This window comes from Ptychodera flava, chromosome 5, assembly GCF_041260155.1.
Source record: "Ptychodera flava strain L36383 chromosome 5, AS_Pfla_20210202, whole genome shotgun sequence".
NCBI classification, from domain to species: domain Eukaryota; kingdom Metazoa; phylum Hemichordata; class Enteropneusta; family Ptychoderidae; genus Ptychodera; species Ptychodera flava.
In genome coordinates, this window is record NC_091932.1 from 12926941 (window position 1) to 12943954 (window position 17014).

Here is a 17014-nt window from a genome sequence, read left to right on the forward strand (position 1 = left end):
GTTTTGACATCACTAGGTAAATTGGGTCAATCATTCACGCTATTTAGTATTTCCAGGAGGAGTATAACATATATTTGTACGCATCCTGAAATATGTTATGCAAGTCATACTCGGCCATTTGACAAATTATCGACCAGACTTGAATTGGTCTTAAAACAAACGTTATAAACCTATATATAACGTTATTATAACGTTATATAACAAAACATTATAATTCCGGTTTACCTGAAATTTGAAAAAAGAAAGAAAGAAATAAATAATCGTGAGCGCTAATCTTCCGAATTTGACTCTGAACACTAGACAGTACAAACATGAAAATCAGCAGAAAAGTATAAACTTATAATAAAGACCTTTTTAGACTCTTTGTCTGACCTGAAAATAGGACAGAACACCTTCTTTCACAATAAAGGTTGCATAATTTGTACATTCGTTTTGAAAAGAGTCTTTCAAAGTCATTTTTCACTACTAACAAAAGCGTTCAAAGCATGCAACCTGTATGTTGAAGCTATTATCAATTGGCGCCCTTTACTCTTAGATAGGAAAATCCATTTTGGCATCGCAATCTTGACTATTAAAATGACTAAAATCACGGGATTGGAAGAGGGCTAGTTGTTTGTGTGTATCCTCCTTACTGATCTACAAAATGCCTGAAAATACGCGACTCAGAAAACAGAACGATTTAAAACTTTCATCGGAGAACTTAAGACTATTCTCTTTCATAATAAAGGAGAAACTTTGGGATCCGAGTAACAAATTACTTAATGAAATTTACCGATTCGATACTTGAAGTTCAAACTGGTCCTTGTGTTAAGTCTATACTTTGAAATAAAATTTGCAGTTTTCACAAAAAAGCGAAACAATGAATATTTAAGTCGACTGGCTTCAAAATGAGTGCTCTAAAGCAGTGGACTAAAAAAGTATTGTAAAACATGTAAGAAATTTGAATATCTCTCCCGAAGGCGAATCTTTATTTGAGAATTTGACTACTTTATCAGAGTTTATGTTGATGTCATCACGTCGTTACGGGCTTATTAAGGGATTCCAGAAAATATTACGTGTGGTTGCATTGTAGAAATGAGCGCACCGTAGGGACTTTATACTATGCACTTCCCAAACACGCTAATTCCCTTTGTCAATAATAACAACAACACAAACAATATAATAATAATCTAGTTGCTGATGGCCTTTCAAAAATCAGTAAAACACAACAAGGATGTTCACGTGACAACAAGAAAGTTGACTATCAACCTTTTCTATTCTTCACTCTCGCGTCATGAGACGAGATTCAACTAGCGAGAGTTTATCAAAACAAGGTGTCAAAGCAAGACGTGATTATAATAGCAAATATATTAATTTCATCAGCGCCATTTTTATTTTGTGTACAGCAGATCTTCCTCTTAAAAGCGTTCATGATTACAGACTCCTTTAATAAGGTACCAGTATAGTTTTTGGGAATATTACACTCTCACCGAAAAGAATATTTGAAACATGATTTATTTTCATTAATCTTGTAGCAAGCACATGTGTATGGAAATGTAAAACTTTCAATCGATCTGTGAAGTCTTATGAATTTGAAATTAACGCTACAAATTTGTGATTTCCATGACGAGTTTTGAAACTTGAAATTAACGATTGATCAGCAGAACAGCGTCCCTGGCTCTCAGAATTGTTCAGCTGAGTATTTTCCGAAGGAACGATAGCTGTATATTGTAATACTTCTTAACTTTTGTTCAGAAAAAACAATCACATTTTTCAATTCTTCTAGGTAAATTGTATTGACGTACATAGTATCAGCTTCCAGTTACTGAGTATTTTGTACTCTTATGCGATGATATTGTTGGCAGTTGAATTATAGTACGGACTAAAAATGATTCATTTATCAAAAATAGCAATTGATACTAAACACATATACTTGCACTACAGGACACCGTGTTGATAACTTTTTATACTGCTTTTTATATGATAGATCATTCTAATGATTGCCATCAAAGTGGATTTGCAAATATGAGGTAGGATGATAACTAAACTAAAATTTTCAACAAAACGAGAACATGATGTAAATTGTATTCGATTTTCATTTGACACATACTTTATAGAGGAAGATTTCATGTCTTGAAACTAAATAATGAAAAAAACTGTCTGTAAAGTAAAATATAAAATCCTAATTGTATCGTTTGTATTTGCTGTGTAAATATTTTATCTTTCAAGCACCGTACAGCATTTAAATTATCCGTTGTAAAAATATTGCGGCAGCTTCATATCGCCTCTTGAGTAGTCTACAATTAATATGACTTTCGAACTCACAATTATCATTTTCGACGTTCACGGTAGTACTATAACTGCCAAACTGTGGCCCAGCTGTGTGTTAATTTTAATATTCCGGAGAATCAATGGAAAATAGACTCCGTTTAAGAGTATATACCTCACAGAAATGTCCCTTTGGTGATATGATCCTTTTATTACGGTAACGTCGCGTTCTAAATTGTCTCGTAGCTGTTACAGTCTGACTGCAAACCTTCGTATGCAACGTTTTCAACAAAGCCCTCTGCTTCATTTGAGACCTTCCCGCCATCAGCGTCTGGTTCTGCAACGTCCTGAGCGTCGTCAGCTGTTTCGTAAGCTATGTTGTCGACGAACCCGTCTTCAGTAAATCTATCATCCACGCTTTGCTGAATCTCTGGGCGAGCTGAATGGTGTCCGCCGTTTCCCTGCTTCGTGTCGTCAGCCACTGTATAATCGCTCTTTTTATGAGGATCACCAATACTTGAATAGTATACATCACTTTCTTTGAGCTGAGTTGCCCCGTCCGTTACGTCATTCGTCGTCATGGTGACAGCTGTAAACGTTAATTTATCCTCATAGGTAACGTTATGGTGATGCATGCCTTCGTTGCCATCTGTTTGATTATCCGTTGTTTCATTCCTCTTTCTGAAAGAAAAATATTAACCAATTTTATTTTAAAGCTTCATTTCCTTTACTTTTACATTTCAAAATATCCATTCAACGACCTGATACATCAATGTGTCACTCTTTGCCTATAGTTCCGGATGGAAAACTTTCCTTTCAACAGTCTCAGTAAAAATTCCCGTTGGAATGGAGGAAGAGGAAGTTCCCTGTTCATACAATTTACGAGCATAATAGGTCGAAACTGTTTCTATCTTCATAATAGGTCGAAACTGTTTCTATCTTCTATGTTCATAGATTAGTAAATGAGCTATATTCTTCCATGATTTGCATTGCTCTGGAAAAATACTCCCCGAAACTCGATATGAAAATCTTTTGATTTTCCTTTGACAAGCAGTTGTCAGCAGGCTGTCATTTTAGGAAACTGTGTCAGCGTAAGTGTTGATGATTTTTATTTCGTTGATCGTGCTATCAACTCAGCTTGAGTCGATTATTCTATATGTCGCTGAGTCCCCAAATATGATTCCACCTATTGTCGGTCATTCCTACGTGGATCGTGTAAATATGGAAATTGTCAAAACTTTCCTTGCCAACAATATGTGATATTATCAAGACTTAGCGTAATTTACCAACATTGTCTGTGCATAAGAATAAACGACGTTGGAGATGATGGAAATTCACCATGATCATTCAAACATCATTACTTTCGTACCTTCTCTTGTAAATAACGAAACAAACCACTACGGCAATGGCAATAATCAGTAGGGTTCCAGCAACTACGCCGCCAACGATACCTCCTGTAGACGTCCCTTTAGATGACTCTGCAGACTTTCCTGTAGATGTCAAATTAAGATGAGCTGATATTTATAATCGAAAAATAAAATATTAAATAATAGCTGTAAAATTGAGTCACACTCCTGCAATCAGCTTTAGGAACACGGTGCAACATGTTCGTTAAAATCTTGTTTATTGAGGCAACGTCATGGAAGAAGAAAGTGAATAAAACTTTGCAAACTAAATTGTCGCTTACTGTGATTCTGACGATTGAAAAATAATAACAATAATACTCACCATCATCATCACCACCACCACCACCACCACCATCATCATCATCATCATCTTCATCATCATCATCATCATCATCATCATCATCATCATCATCATCTCTACCAGCACCACCACCACCACCATCATTATCATCATCATCATCATCATGGTAATTCATGTTACCCGAGTCTCGGGATGCGATGCTGTCCGTGTACGTTGTGAAAGAAGGGTAGCCAGTGGTGAATACAGAGCTTTGAAGTGTGCTGTTCATTTCAAACGCTTTGTCTGTAGTAAGACAAGAAATATTCAAGTAAATTTTAATTACGAGAAGCGAACATTACAATGCAAGGATAATTTTACAGGATGTCCTGCGAGTTAGATACAGGGCTCACCTTTGAATTATTCATTCAAAAATATTTCCATTACCCACATCTAAGACTAAGTTCACGTCATTAACCCTGCAATCAATGAACTATTATTGAGATGCAGTCATCTATGCCTTAACTTACCCTAACTACCATACATCTTGGTAACCTATAGTAGGTGTAGCCGTGTTGATCTTCAAACCTATGTATACTTGGGGTTTGTAGCACAGTGAGATCAACTAAGTTTTTTGATAGCATGAGCTTTCGAAGACTACAGTCTCCTTCATCAGATGCTGAGATGGAATGAGCAGACGAAGCACAAGTCACAATATATTAGGGGTCAAAACAAATGTGTGAAAGAAGCAACAAAAGGAGTGGGAGGTGTGAAAAACTGACAAAAGAGTGTCAAATGAAAACTCTAAGCAATCTGAACTGCTAAAAGCCAGTAAGATGGCAGTTATTTGTAATGTGACATGAAGCCATAGTCCCGGTTAAGTCCAGTATTAACACAGTCAAATTGGTGATAATTTTAAGTTCTTCAATTTCTCTCTCGCGGCTATTTTTGAAATTGCTCTGCTTCAAAACTGCCACGCTGAAGTCTTGCATGTTATGTCCTGGTTGGTTGAAATGTTCGCTGACTGGTTTGTAAATGCTGCCACTATGTATGTCAATTTATGGTTGTTCATTCGTTTCCTCAATGGTTGTCCGGTTTGGCCTACATACACAGCTGTGGGGCATTTCTTACATGTTATGGCATAGATGATATTGGATGAGTCACAGTTGAAGGATCCTTGTATTTTGTAGATTTTTCCGTTGGGTCCGGTTATGGTTGTAGCTGTGTTGATATTGGGACATAGCTTACATCTTGATTTCTGACAGGGAAAAGTGCCAACTGGTTGTCCGCTGTGGTGTACAGTTGCTGCTAACGATGCGTTGTTTCAAGTTGGGGGGTTGTTTGTAAGCGATGATTGGTCTTTCTGTTATGCATCTTCGTAGAGTGTTGTCTTCATCTATGATGGTTTGAAGGTCGTTAATTATTCTCTGCAGACACTTAGTTGTGGGTTGTAGGTGACGACCAATGGGACTCTGCTGACATTTGTCTTCGGCCCATATTGCAATAGATCACCACGGTTGATATGGTGGCACGGGTTATCTGTTTCTCCACAATGCAGGGCTTGTATTTTAGTTGTGTGAATGTTTGATGTAGTTCACCAAGTTGATTGTCACGGTCTTCCTTTTCTGAACAAATTTTGTTGTATCGCAGGGCCTGGCTGTATACAATTGACCGAGAAGTGTGCTGTGGGTGAAAACTGGATGGTTGAAGATAACTGCGACTGTCTGTTGATTTCCTGTACAAACTTGTTTCAAGGTGATCATCTCGAATTTTTACAGTGGTGTCCAGAAAGTTTATCGCATTGTCGGAATATTCCATGGTGAAGTTAATGGTGTTGTGGAATGAGTTGAAATCTTGGTAGAACTTCTTTAGAGCATCCAAACCATGGGTCCAAATCATGAAGATGTCATCTATGAAGCGGAGGTATACTCTAGGTTTGAGTGGGTAGCTGTTCAGGAAACGTTGTTCCAAATCTGCCATGAATATATTAGCAAACTGTGGTGCCATTCGTGTGCCCATGGCTGTCCCATTGGTTTGTAGAAAGCGTCATTGAACTCGAAGTAGTTTGTGACTTAAAACAAATTTGGCAAGTTGATAGGTGTACTCAGCAGTTTCCTCATTGGGTATGACATTTCTTATTGCTTCCAGTCCATCGGTATGTGGGATATTTGTGTACAAGGCTTCCACGTCTAGAGTGACCAGTAGTGTATTCTGAGGGAGGTTCTTTATTGGTTGGATTTTGCAGAGGAAGTCTGTGGTGTCTTGTATGTAGCTTGGAGTGCTAGTAGCAAATGGCTTGAGAATTGTGTCAACATATCCGGAAATTCCTTCAGTGATAGTACCAATGCCAGATATTATGGGGCGACCTGGATTGCCCTCTTTGTGTATTTTTGGCAGGAGGTAGAACGTTCCAGGGCGAGGATCTGGAGAGGTGACATTTTCAATGTGGTCCTTGATTTCAGCAGGAAGTGTTTTTGTCAGACTGGCGAGATCTTTCTTATACTTGGTGGTTGGGTCGCACTGTAGTTTAGTGTAGAATTGGGGTTTTGTCAGCTGTTTGTTGGCTTCAAGGATGTAGTCAGATCTGTTCATAACAACTGTAGCTCCACCCTTGTCTGCCTGTTTGATGATTATTTCAGGGTTGGTTCTGAGAGAAGTGATTGCTGCTCTCTCTGAAGGACTAAGGTTGTATAAAAGTCTATAATGTTTATCGATAACTTCAGAGCGGACACGGTTGCGAAAGCAGTTGATGTACAGGTCGAGCTTGAGATTTCGGCCTTCTGGAGGTGTCCAAACAGAATCTTTACGTTTCAACAGAGGCTTAGCTTGGTTCATTGGTGTTTCGCTGGGTGAGGAATCCTCATGCGACTGGTTGTGGAAAAATTCTTTCAGGCGAAGACGTCTGAAGAAGTCTTCTAAGTCACCGCAGAGTTGTGTCTTGTCAAGTGGTTTAGTGGGGCAGAATTTTAAACCACGAGAGAGAACAGATTCTTCATTGGCCGATAATGTGTAGTCAGACAGATTGACTATAGAGTTTGATGAAGGTTTGTCAGAGGCATAATTTCGTCCTGCTGACTTGATTAGAAGAGCAAATTTCTTGGCCTTGGCAGCTTTCAACTTCTTAAATTTATGATGATACATGTCATCAGCCACACGGTTGACGACTTCTATGGTGTGTCCAGGTGTTGAAGGGAGATGGGTTAATTGTCTGTTCAGTTCTGTTAGTTGGTTGTTTATTTTGCTTTGTTTACTGTACAGCACTCGGATGACATGGTTGCGAAGTTTCTCTGATAGTTTCTGGCACATTTTTTCAGAAGCGGCTGTGTTATACGTGTGTTGAAGTGGGTTCTTAACCACGAGACCGTTGGGGATAATGTTATGTTTACGACATCTAGATAGAAATATTATGTTGGACTGAACCTGAGCTAGTTGCTTCTTCAGATTTACTGCATTCCACTTCATTCGGCTAAATATGGTGCTTGACATGTTGACAATAGTAGGTGTACCATTCAACGGATAATCCAATCATAAAGTTACACATTGGTACACTATACTAATCAAACTACAAACTGACATCAAGAGTCATACATCTATCCACCCATCAACCCAACCACCCATCCATCCATGAATTCGACGATATATTATCAACTTATTAATACTAAACCCTTCTGTACAAGTATTTCTATACTTTTCCTTTAACGCTTCATGAAGGCGGAAAATGACGTAATAAGGCAGGTGTTCATGAAAGGCATGAACAATGAATAATGCGGAAACAAGGTGAAGTTCACCCGAATTGGAGATAAGATCGAAAAATAATGAAAATAACACGAAAGCAGAATGCCTAGAAACTTAGTATGTTTGCTAGCAACTATATAATTACAACAATAATATATAAACCCATGGCTCCTCTCCATTGTGTTTGTCTGAAACTTACAGGTACCAGTATTGACTGATTTGTTGAATATCGTTCATCTAAATATGTTGAAAAGTCACCGATGCGAAAGTCAAGGTAGTATGCGCGACATACTAAATATAAGCGAAATACTTAAACTTTTGCTCAAACATTCCTTAATGAAACTTTCAACAATTCTCTTACCAAATCAAGAATCAGAGGTCACCATGTAAATTTTGGAAATACAGAATCAAATTACCCAACATTTACAGATATTTGACATGGCTGCTATTCCTGTGTTAACTCCCCCGGGAAAAATACAATTTTCGATTTCCGAAAAATCAAGACGGTGAAAATGTTTCTTACTAGAAAAGATTCAAATGAGCCCTCATATGCATAATTGGTAGATTTTAAAAAGAATTGTAAACATTTAAGAATCCGGATAGATTTCCTCAGCCACGTTCTACCTGTCAGATTACAACCTCAATAATGCATGTGTCGTTCCATGCAATAACTAGTACTATTCGATACAGCTGTCCAGTTGTAGTGAATATTAGAGGAAGATATATCATTACAGCAACGAACCTAGATTCTACCATTTTTTAACCTTTATGCTAACAGGGTAAGGCATTTGAAACTTATTAGCAGTTAATCAATTAAATGCATCAGGTATATTGAAATAATAGATCAGTGAATACAAACGTCTTCTCATCAATAATTTATAGCAATGCAGATCGTGTAAGAAAGCCAAGTCTGTAATTCCGGGAGAAACTCCGCCGTATACAGCGTTCATATCACTCATTGCGTTCACCCCACTAACGCGTTTCACATGTAAGCAGGACACTAATCATCGCGTTCACCCCTATGAAACATTCACAAATCACAGACTTGAAGCAAGTCTATTGAAAGCCCTGAATTTCCGAAATGTAGTGCCATGCCGAGTATTTTGACAACTGTCGCTTCCAACATCGACATTTTTTTCATTTTTTTAGCGTAAAGAACTTCAAATAAACATCCAGTTTTATTTGAAAGCGGCAGTGTATTAATTTAGAAGAATGTTGCCAGGTCCTGTCAGTGACTGAAAATATTTTGCAACACAGCTTGAATGTAAGGCAGATGAATATATGCATTGCATGCATATATCATGCGCGAACTAATGTTACATCAGCCAGTCATGATAGATGAGTCTGATTTGCAATGATCGACCCCATTTGGGAATCACACGGCAAATAAGTGTCCATACCTTGACAGTGCTTGCCGGTATGTTCCTCTGGACACACGCAGTAGTATGTGATATTTTCTGAAATCGACACTTCACAAGTTCCACCATTCATACACGGCATACTATTGCACACAGTCACTTTTTGAGAACAGTTTTGACCAGTCCAACCATCGTTGCATTCACAAACTTTGATATCATCTTCTTGGTGACAGACTCCGTTATTGCTACACTCGTCGTCGTCACAGCGACTGAGCGAAAATGCTGTATGCGATAAACAGAAAAGAAAATTTGGCTGTAATACATGCAAAAGCTTACAACTCTCCATTTAAATAGTCATGTTAATGACTTTGGCAAAATGTTAAGTATGATAATCTGCAGGTAAGCCCAATTCCATTTAAACAGAATTATAACACGCCATATACGCTCATCATTCCATGTCGCGATTCGCCAGAATACGTAACGTGACGAGAAAATAGATACATCTAGTCCCAAAATGTGAAGTCAGAGGGTATTTTTTGAAACTATTTCCCTAGGGAAAAAGTTTTGACCAATATTGGAAAAGTGCCCGGTCATGTGACCGTAGTGTCGTCTGCAGCAATGGCGGGTGGCAGGACGTGATGTTCGCCCGGGATGACGACGAGCCTCTCTATAAACAGATAGAGTTTCCATTCCAACAGCGTAGGAACTTGAACAGCTCATCAACGAAAACGATTCAAGTGCAACCAAGGATGTTGCTATATAGGTATGCTTAGATATTTTTTATGGAAGAAAGTGGTACTATGTACTTCTGTAATCGCTGTGGAAATATCGCCAAGTAATCTTATGATGCATTGTTGCTGTGCAAATATCACAAGCACATTAAAAAATATAACATAATACAACAGGAGCGTATGGTGTGTTATAAAACACCATAACCTGGTCTTTATTCGGGCTATAGCGCCCGTCTATTACCCCGAGGGGCCGTGCGTTACCAGAAACACATCGCTATACCCCGAGACCGTAGGTCGAGGGAAATAGCGATGTGTTTCTGGTAACACACGGCCCCTCGGGGTAATAGACGGGTGCTATATCCCTCATGACCAGGTAATAGGTGTTTATTGTGGTCTCATGGTAGCTGTGCACGGAGGAATTTCGCGAATTCGCTTGTTTTGGGCGAGGATTTTCTTAATTGTCTCTCCCCCCGGGGTGAGGCATTTGGTAACTCCCTATCGTAACCACGACAATATTGCGGGTATATCAATTGATGCATTAAATATCCGTTACTCACAAATAAAAATGGCGGTTTTTTCGACAGCATCAAGAAAATATTCAAACATAGGGTAACTTTCAAAATATTTGGGAGATGACATTAGACGTAGGGATTCAATCGTGTATGGGTCTCCGCCAACTCCGATCCAAACAACGTTTGGGTTGGGTCCGTGGAGAGTTGTTTTGGTTGGAGTGGGGGAGACCCATACACGGTTGAATCTTTCAGTCTTAAAGTATGTCTTATACTCAGGAAAATGTAAACTGCGCATATTATTTACGCGTATTCCTACACGTCGATCTACTATTAGTCTGGTAACATCAAATTGAACTGTTAAAACTTCTCTTCCGAAAAGTACACGATCATAGCACAAAATATTAGTTTTAAGATTGGTTTACCTTTGTAAAAAATTACAAATCCACGATCGTTATCAAAGAGGTATGACACAAAATGAATCCTTAGAACATTCTTTTCAGTAATCCCGATATGATGATCTTCTACTCCTCTCTCGAAGCTGTCTTTTGTGACTGTGTACGCAGGTTTCTTTCCGACAAGATCAAAAAAAGTTAATTTATCGTCTCGAACAAGGAACCCATCATCAGCCAGGTAAAACATTCTAAGAGTTACATTGAAGACGTTCTCGGACTTCGTCGTGACCACCCATCTACAATCTGACGATGATGGATACTCATTCGGAAATCCCGGGGATAGAATCCAACCACTCGTCTGAGAATCGGTAAGAGACCACTCACGTCTACAGGGCTCTACTGTAGCTGCAATTATAAACACAATTTACTAGGACCGTGATCGAAGATGAACAATTACATCGTTGAAAAAAACGTATATGATGAACATCAAGAATTACAATCTCTATAATAATATCATGTTATTAACTCTGTGTCGTTAGAAAATAAAAACGAAAAGAATTTGATATACATCAGATGCACTGGTCCAGTCATCAACGGGGATAGGTGAATTAGCCAATTTTCGCTCGTTTGTAGGCAAATACACCTTTTCACCTGTATAAGAAGCCACAAGTATGTTTCAGCTTGAGGTCACTGGGCCAAAATACTTTCAAAATCTGGGCAGTGAACTTAGCAGGCTTTCAGTTTCAGCGCGCGAAAAAAGCCATCATGCGCGGCAAGGACAAACAATACCTAGGTTACATGTTGGCCTTAATTGAGATAACTGGTATCATTAATTTTTTCAAGAAATTTGTCGATAACTGCATTCAATACGTTGAAATAATCTAACGATACGCTTACATAGTGACATTAAGCCGAAAAGTAGAGATACTTACGTGGCATACAGTGAACTCCTGCATGTACGTCATCGCTTTGCGCACACTCAGTGAGATTGGTAACGTTGAATGCATGACACTGTGTCGCTGTTGTATTAGTCCCGACAGTCGTGCATTCCATACCAAATACTCCGCCATTTCCATTCCCGAATTTAAAATCTATTAACTCTTTATTTCTGTCTCTACCGTCGAATCCTGTTTATGTGAGAAAATAACTTGATAATCACGTGAGCCTTTAGCCATTCATAAAGTTTCACATAAGAAACGTATTCGACTATATAATCTGTTAAACAGTTCCTTCTTATATTTCGACTACTATCAAAATGCTGTGCAAAGGTAATTGAAAGTTTCCATAAAAACAATAAACTGTATTTAATCACTTCCTTTCCCTTTGCACCCACCACGGTACATGCAAAACACAAGCCACGCTAGCCTCGTGTTCAGAATGTTTAGTAAATCAAATGTATAAAAGCTTTTCCACATGTGAACACATGTTATAAGTGCATGCATATTACTGTTCAACTCTAGCAGATGTAACATAAATCTATAGAATAAATCTTCCTTTGAAGCAAGGGTACCTAATAAGGTAGACAATATAATTTTAAAGAAAAGCAGAGAGTTGATACTGTATGGGTACGTACCAAGTTCTTTGCAGACATAATCTGCACTTGTCTGGTTCCAGAACCTATTACATACTGTTCCACAGTAACTTCCCTGTACGTCGTCCACACAGATTTCAACTCTTCCTTCAAACGGGGTAGACCCATCAACTAGTCTAATATGTTTGCTTGACAATGGCACATCTTGGAGTGCTGAAGCAAAGGAGGTACGGTTCCAAAAGTGAACTTTTCGGTGATAATGGTCTAATTTTATGATCTTGTTTTAAAAGCTTTATTAAAACTGTTTCATTTTATGTTAGAGGCAGAGCAATTTGAGCTTAGTTTCACAGAAGTCGAGCTATCTGATACACTACACATAAGGGGCCATGGATAATTCAAACATGCGTACGGTAAACGAAACTAATCGCGTTTGGCCTCAATTCCCCCACCATAGTTTGGAAGTGCGAAAATCCAACAAGCCTCATCTGATATGCATACCTACAATCGGTAAGGGAGCATTCGTTTTTTACGGGAGGGAGGGGGTCGGTGGAACTTGAACGACAAATGAAATGTAAAAAGCGACCCCCTCCAAATGAAATTTCAAAATATTTGACCCCCCTCCCCAAATTAATTGATTGTAAAATGTGACACCCCCCCAAAATCATCAGATTTGATTCATTAACCCTTCGCAACCTATGGCCCTTGGCTGAGAGATTTGGCCTTCAAAAGTATTTGCAAAGACTTACGCACCCCAATTTCATGCATAAAAACAGCGACCTCCCCTACATGTCACAGCCCGTATCAACAATATCTTGTGTCTGTTTACTGTAACTTATTTTCTGTATATTTTGTGATGTATGCGATTTGGGCCGGTGGCCTTCTAGAGCAATAAACCATATTATTATATAATTTCCCATTTGACCTTAGAACTTTCAAAGAATCCTTTTTGAACTACAAATAATCACTTGGTGAAATTCAATATCATATTGGTTTTTCAAATATAATATTCTCGTCACGTACATTTACATCAATTGTCAAACTTTTAAAGCACAGATTTTAATAGCTAGTTTTGTATTGTAAAAAAAATATTCAAAGTTTCCTACACTCACATTTCTTACACGTGAACTTGTAATCGCCCTAGTCTAATCAAGTACCTTATATCAATAATCAAGAGTCTATAAATACACAGATTTAGCTAGTTTTGTATCGTAAAAAAATATTCAAAGTTTCCTCACAGACCACAATGTATAGAGAATCAACATTTCGGTGAAATTCAAAAGTCAATTTTTTCCATAACTCCATACAAACCTTTGTAAAATTTGATCCCCCTTCCAATCATTGATTGTAAAATTTAACCCCCCCCTAAAAAAGGTTTCGTAAACGTCAACCTCCCCCTGATTTCCACCGACCCCTCCCTCCCTCCCTCCCTGTAAAAAGCGAATGCTTCCTAATTACGTAATTACGTCGCTATGAAATCACGCATACGCTACCGACCCCTCCCCTTCGCATACCTCCTAAAATCAAATCTCTGTTCAGCTTAACTCAACATGACGCAACCAATAGAATGAAATGAAACAGTGTATCCAAAATTATTTGTTACGTTATTTTACCCGTGCACTGATTCACATGTATGTCAATAGAATGCTGGTGTAGCGCCAGAGCCGTACTGGCCTGGTACGCGCCACACAATATAGCCAATATTTTGTAATACATAAAGATGTGTAGAGAGATGTTGTGATATGAAAACCTGAAGTGCGATTTTTGCGCACGGTAATCGAAATACAGCCGAACCCCCTACCCCCAAAACACAGAAGTTGCGTTTACTGTGCGCGTGTTTTAATTATGCTCAGCAGCCCCTAAGAACAGTGATAAAGAGCCGCGAGACCGAAAGTACATAAATTGTGAAGTGAGGACGAAAACGTATTCTCTCCGGTGAAATATGTCAAGTCTACGGAAGAAAATGATAAAAAATTTCTATCACCCTCAAAAGTGATTCACCGTGTTTTGAGTTTGATTTATGTATATTTTTTGTATTTTCTTGTGTGAACTTATACAGAATCCAGGATCTTTAGAGTAACGTGTAACTACAGGTATCAGGCCGATGTCACTGATTTTTGCATTTCGCATTAAGAAATTTTGCTTTGAGAGGGAAGGAGGGGGTCTCAGCTAAAGCGAACGAATTACGTATCATGGTCATGCGACAGCTTTCATTATTGACGTCACCTAAAGAATCGTATCTCACCCACCAAATTGGAATACTCGTTCCAAATACCAGTGAATATATAATTACAACTTGTCATTTCAACTTCATAGTCCACAAATTTCTCGAGAACTGACGCCACGGTATTACAAAGGAAAGGTTTAAAAGATTTGAACATTAAAATTTCAGTTCCGTGTTTTTCAAATTTAAATAGAACTTTTTGTCAATTATTGCATAAAAATGTGAATCTCAAATGTTCCGTGTTTGAAATTAGATGGTCATTCCCTTACTTTTGCCTTTTACTTGTAATGTAAAGCAAAGTGTAAAATGTTTGTTGAGCAAAATAGCAATTATTTGACGTAAAAACTGACATGTGTCTTTCAATTCACTCATATGTTGTCATGAACATTCCTTCTAGCAAATTTTAGCAAATTTTGTGAGGTCACCATTGATAAAAAGCTTGAATTAAAATACCATCAAATATGCAAATTAGCGATTAGGTAACATTTAGTTGAAACTGATAAATATTTTTCCCCGTTGTTATGTCTTCATTTAACGATTTTCACAACGACATTAATTTTGATGGCATCTTTCATTGCAGTTTTCTTATCTTCTTTCGGGATTATATAAATAGCAATAAATTCGATAGTAACAGACATAGTCCACAACAGACACAGATAATTCCAGGTCAGGGATAAGAGGTCAAACGAGCTAGATAGTGTTTATCTCACAGTGTGGATACATTGAAACTAGTATGTATGATATCATTTCAGAGGAATATCAAATTCAGAATAAGAAGGCGCTTTCAGTTCCTTCTATTCTGTATGCTGTTGCTGTAACCAAGTACACTTCAACATTACAACTCATAGCAAGGAGAACTTCAAAGTCTACAAATCTTCTTAATTAACAAATCCCTTCAAAACAGTCTGGATATCTCTTCATTTGCAAGTTCGTTGCAAGTGTATATGATCAGAAGCATTTTATCCCTTCAAGTATTCCATTTGATGTTTGATGACAGGACGAAAGACTGTTTCCGATTTCACAATGGACATACTGTACTTTGAATTCGACTTCCAGCATTTTTTCTGACAGCCAAGTTGCCGACAAGGAGGAGATAATATATCAAGTTTGACATAAAAAAGTACCATGCAAATATCCCACTTTTTAACAATCTTTCAGTTTGTCGTTCGGAGACAACGCAAGATGTTGTGCTGGCTGTTGCGATCAAAAGCTACAAGCAAGCTGAATCGTACTTGGGGTACCGACAGCTTTACATGTCTTTGTTGACAATAACACACTCTGAATGGCAGTGTGACCTACCTTTGTGCTCATTTGATCCGAGAATGTGTGGCCAAAGGGATAATAGGAGACCAGTCCTCAACAAAACGTTCGCCATGTTCACGTAACAATAGACAGTCCGGTCTTCCTTGCGTGAAAGTGTACGGTGAGTTATAAGTGAAAGTTGCGCTCTCTCTAACCTTACCACGACAGATCACAAAATCATGTTGAGGTGAAAGCTTGGGACCAAACAAGGACTCGCGAGGAGAACATTTTAGCACCTTAGCTTGTAACTTATAGTCGCAGAAGTCAATTATACGCCGGACCACGCATCGACGTGACACTATATCGCAGTACGTTCTTCTCATTATAAGCATTCAACTTCCGGGTTTTAGGGGAAAGGCCCTCTTTCATGTATAGTAAATCAACGAGGGCATTGTGGGAAAGGTAGCACTTTGGGTCCCCTAGCCCAATACAGTTCGCGGAGTGAGCGAAACAACCGTCATGTAGTCTATGAATGACAGGTGCAACCAAAAGTTCTGACACTCTACGCCCTCTGGTTTGCTGTGTCTGCTATCAGGGAATATGGCAAAATGTTACGCCAATCTTTCACGGCAAGTTAGTTGAACTTTATATTTTAATTATGTCGTCCTTTAAAACAACTACACTGTTCTTATAAATCTCTCTAAAATGATGTTAAAATGCATTGTTTTAGCCTTGTAAACTTAATGCACTGTGTGTAACGTTAAGTCAACAAATTAAATCAGGTAGGACCGGAAGTCAGTTGTCTATAATAACATTGAAAGTTACTCAGATCCTACAAAAGTACCACTATAAACATTTCGATCTGCGAGTAGAGCAACCATAACAAAAATGTTGCACCAAAAATAAAGTTACAGGTAATGAAGCTTTGTGTCGTAGCAAGCCAAGAATATCAAAAACATTTGTCTCTGCATTGGTAAGATTTAGCAAACACAATTGCAGAAATTACATTAGGCCAGAACAAAAAATATTGTTCCTTGATTTTTTGATTTTTTTTTTTTTTTTTTTTTTTGGGGGGGGGGTAATGTTACAGAGGCGGCAAGCTAAACCCTTTTTACGAGGAAGCAAAATCTCCAACTAGTCATATCGTTACTGGTGACTCTTAATTGTCAACAATAATAGACTCATTATATTATATATACAGGCAGTTTTGACATATATATTCAGTGCACACCTCGTTCAAACCGATGTACCGTTTATCCCGTGTCGGTAACTAGTTGAACAAATCCCAAGACGTATCTGGACTAACGTTGAGCAAAGTCTGTGATCAAATAAATAGTCAAGACACTAAAAGGCGCAATGACG

General features: G+C 38.3%; 1 protein-coding gene across 1 annotated transcript; it reads right to left on the reverse strand.

Annotated features, from left to right (window-relative positions):
- Positions 1-1477: 1477 nt before the first annotated feature.
- LOC139133044 (uncharacterized) lies at positions 1478-16060 on the reverse strand. Its single transcript, XM_070699440.1, has 8 exons — positions 15710-16060; positions 12232-12402; positions 11591-11785; positions 10689-11063; positions 9066-9305; positions 3976-4236; positions 3617-3737; positions 1478-2928 (listed from the first exon to the last, which is right to left on the reverse strand). The coding sequence occupies exons 1-8, from the start codon at positions 15783-15785 to the stop codon at positions 2478-2480; spliced, it is 1890 nt and encodes a 629-aa protein (XP_070555541.1). The 5' UTR covers positions 15786-16060; the 3' UTR covers positions 1478-2477.
- Positions 16061-17014: the final 954 nt, after the last annotated feature.

What these genes read in the sequence shown, in the direction of transcription:
- LOC139133044 (XM_070699440.1), bottom strand. Translation starts at nt 15,785, where the DNA reads ATGGCGAACGTTTTGTTGAGGACTGGTCTCCTATTATCCCTTTGGCCA. An exon ending in ATTTGTAATTTTTTACAAAG is followed by an intron (nt 9,306 to 10,688) that starts GTAAACCAATCT and finishes TATCGCATACAG; the next exon opens with CATTTTCGCTCAGTCGCTGT. An exon ending in TACCGGCAAGCACTGTCAAG is followed by an intron (nt 4,237 to 9,065) that starts GTATGGACACTT and finishes GTCTTACTACAG; the next exon opens with ACAAAGCGTTTGAAATGAAC.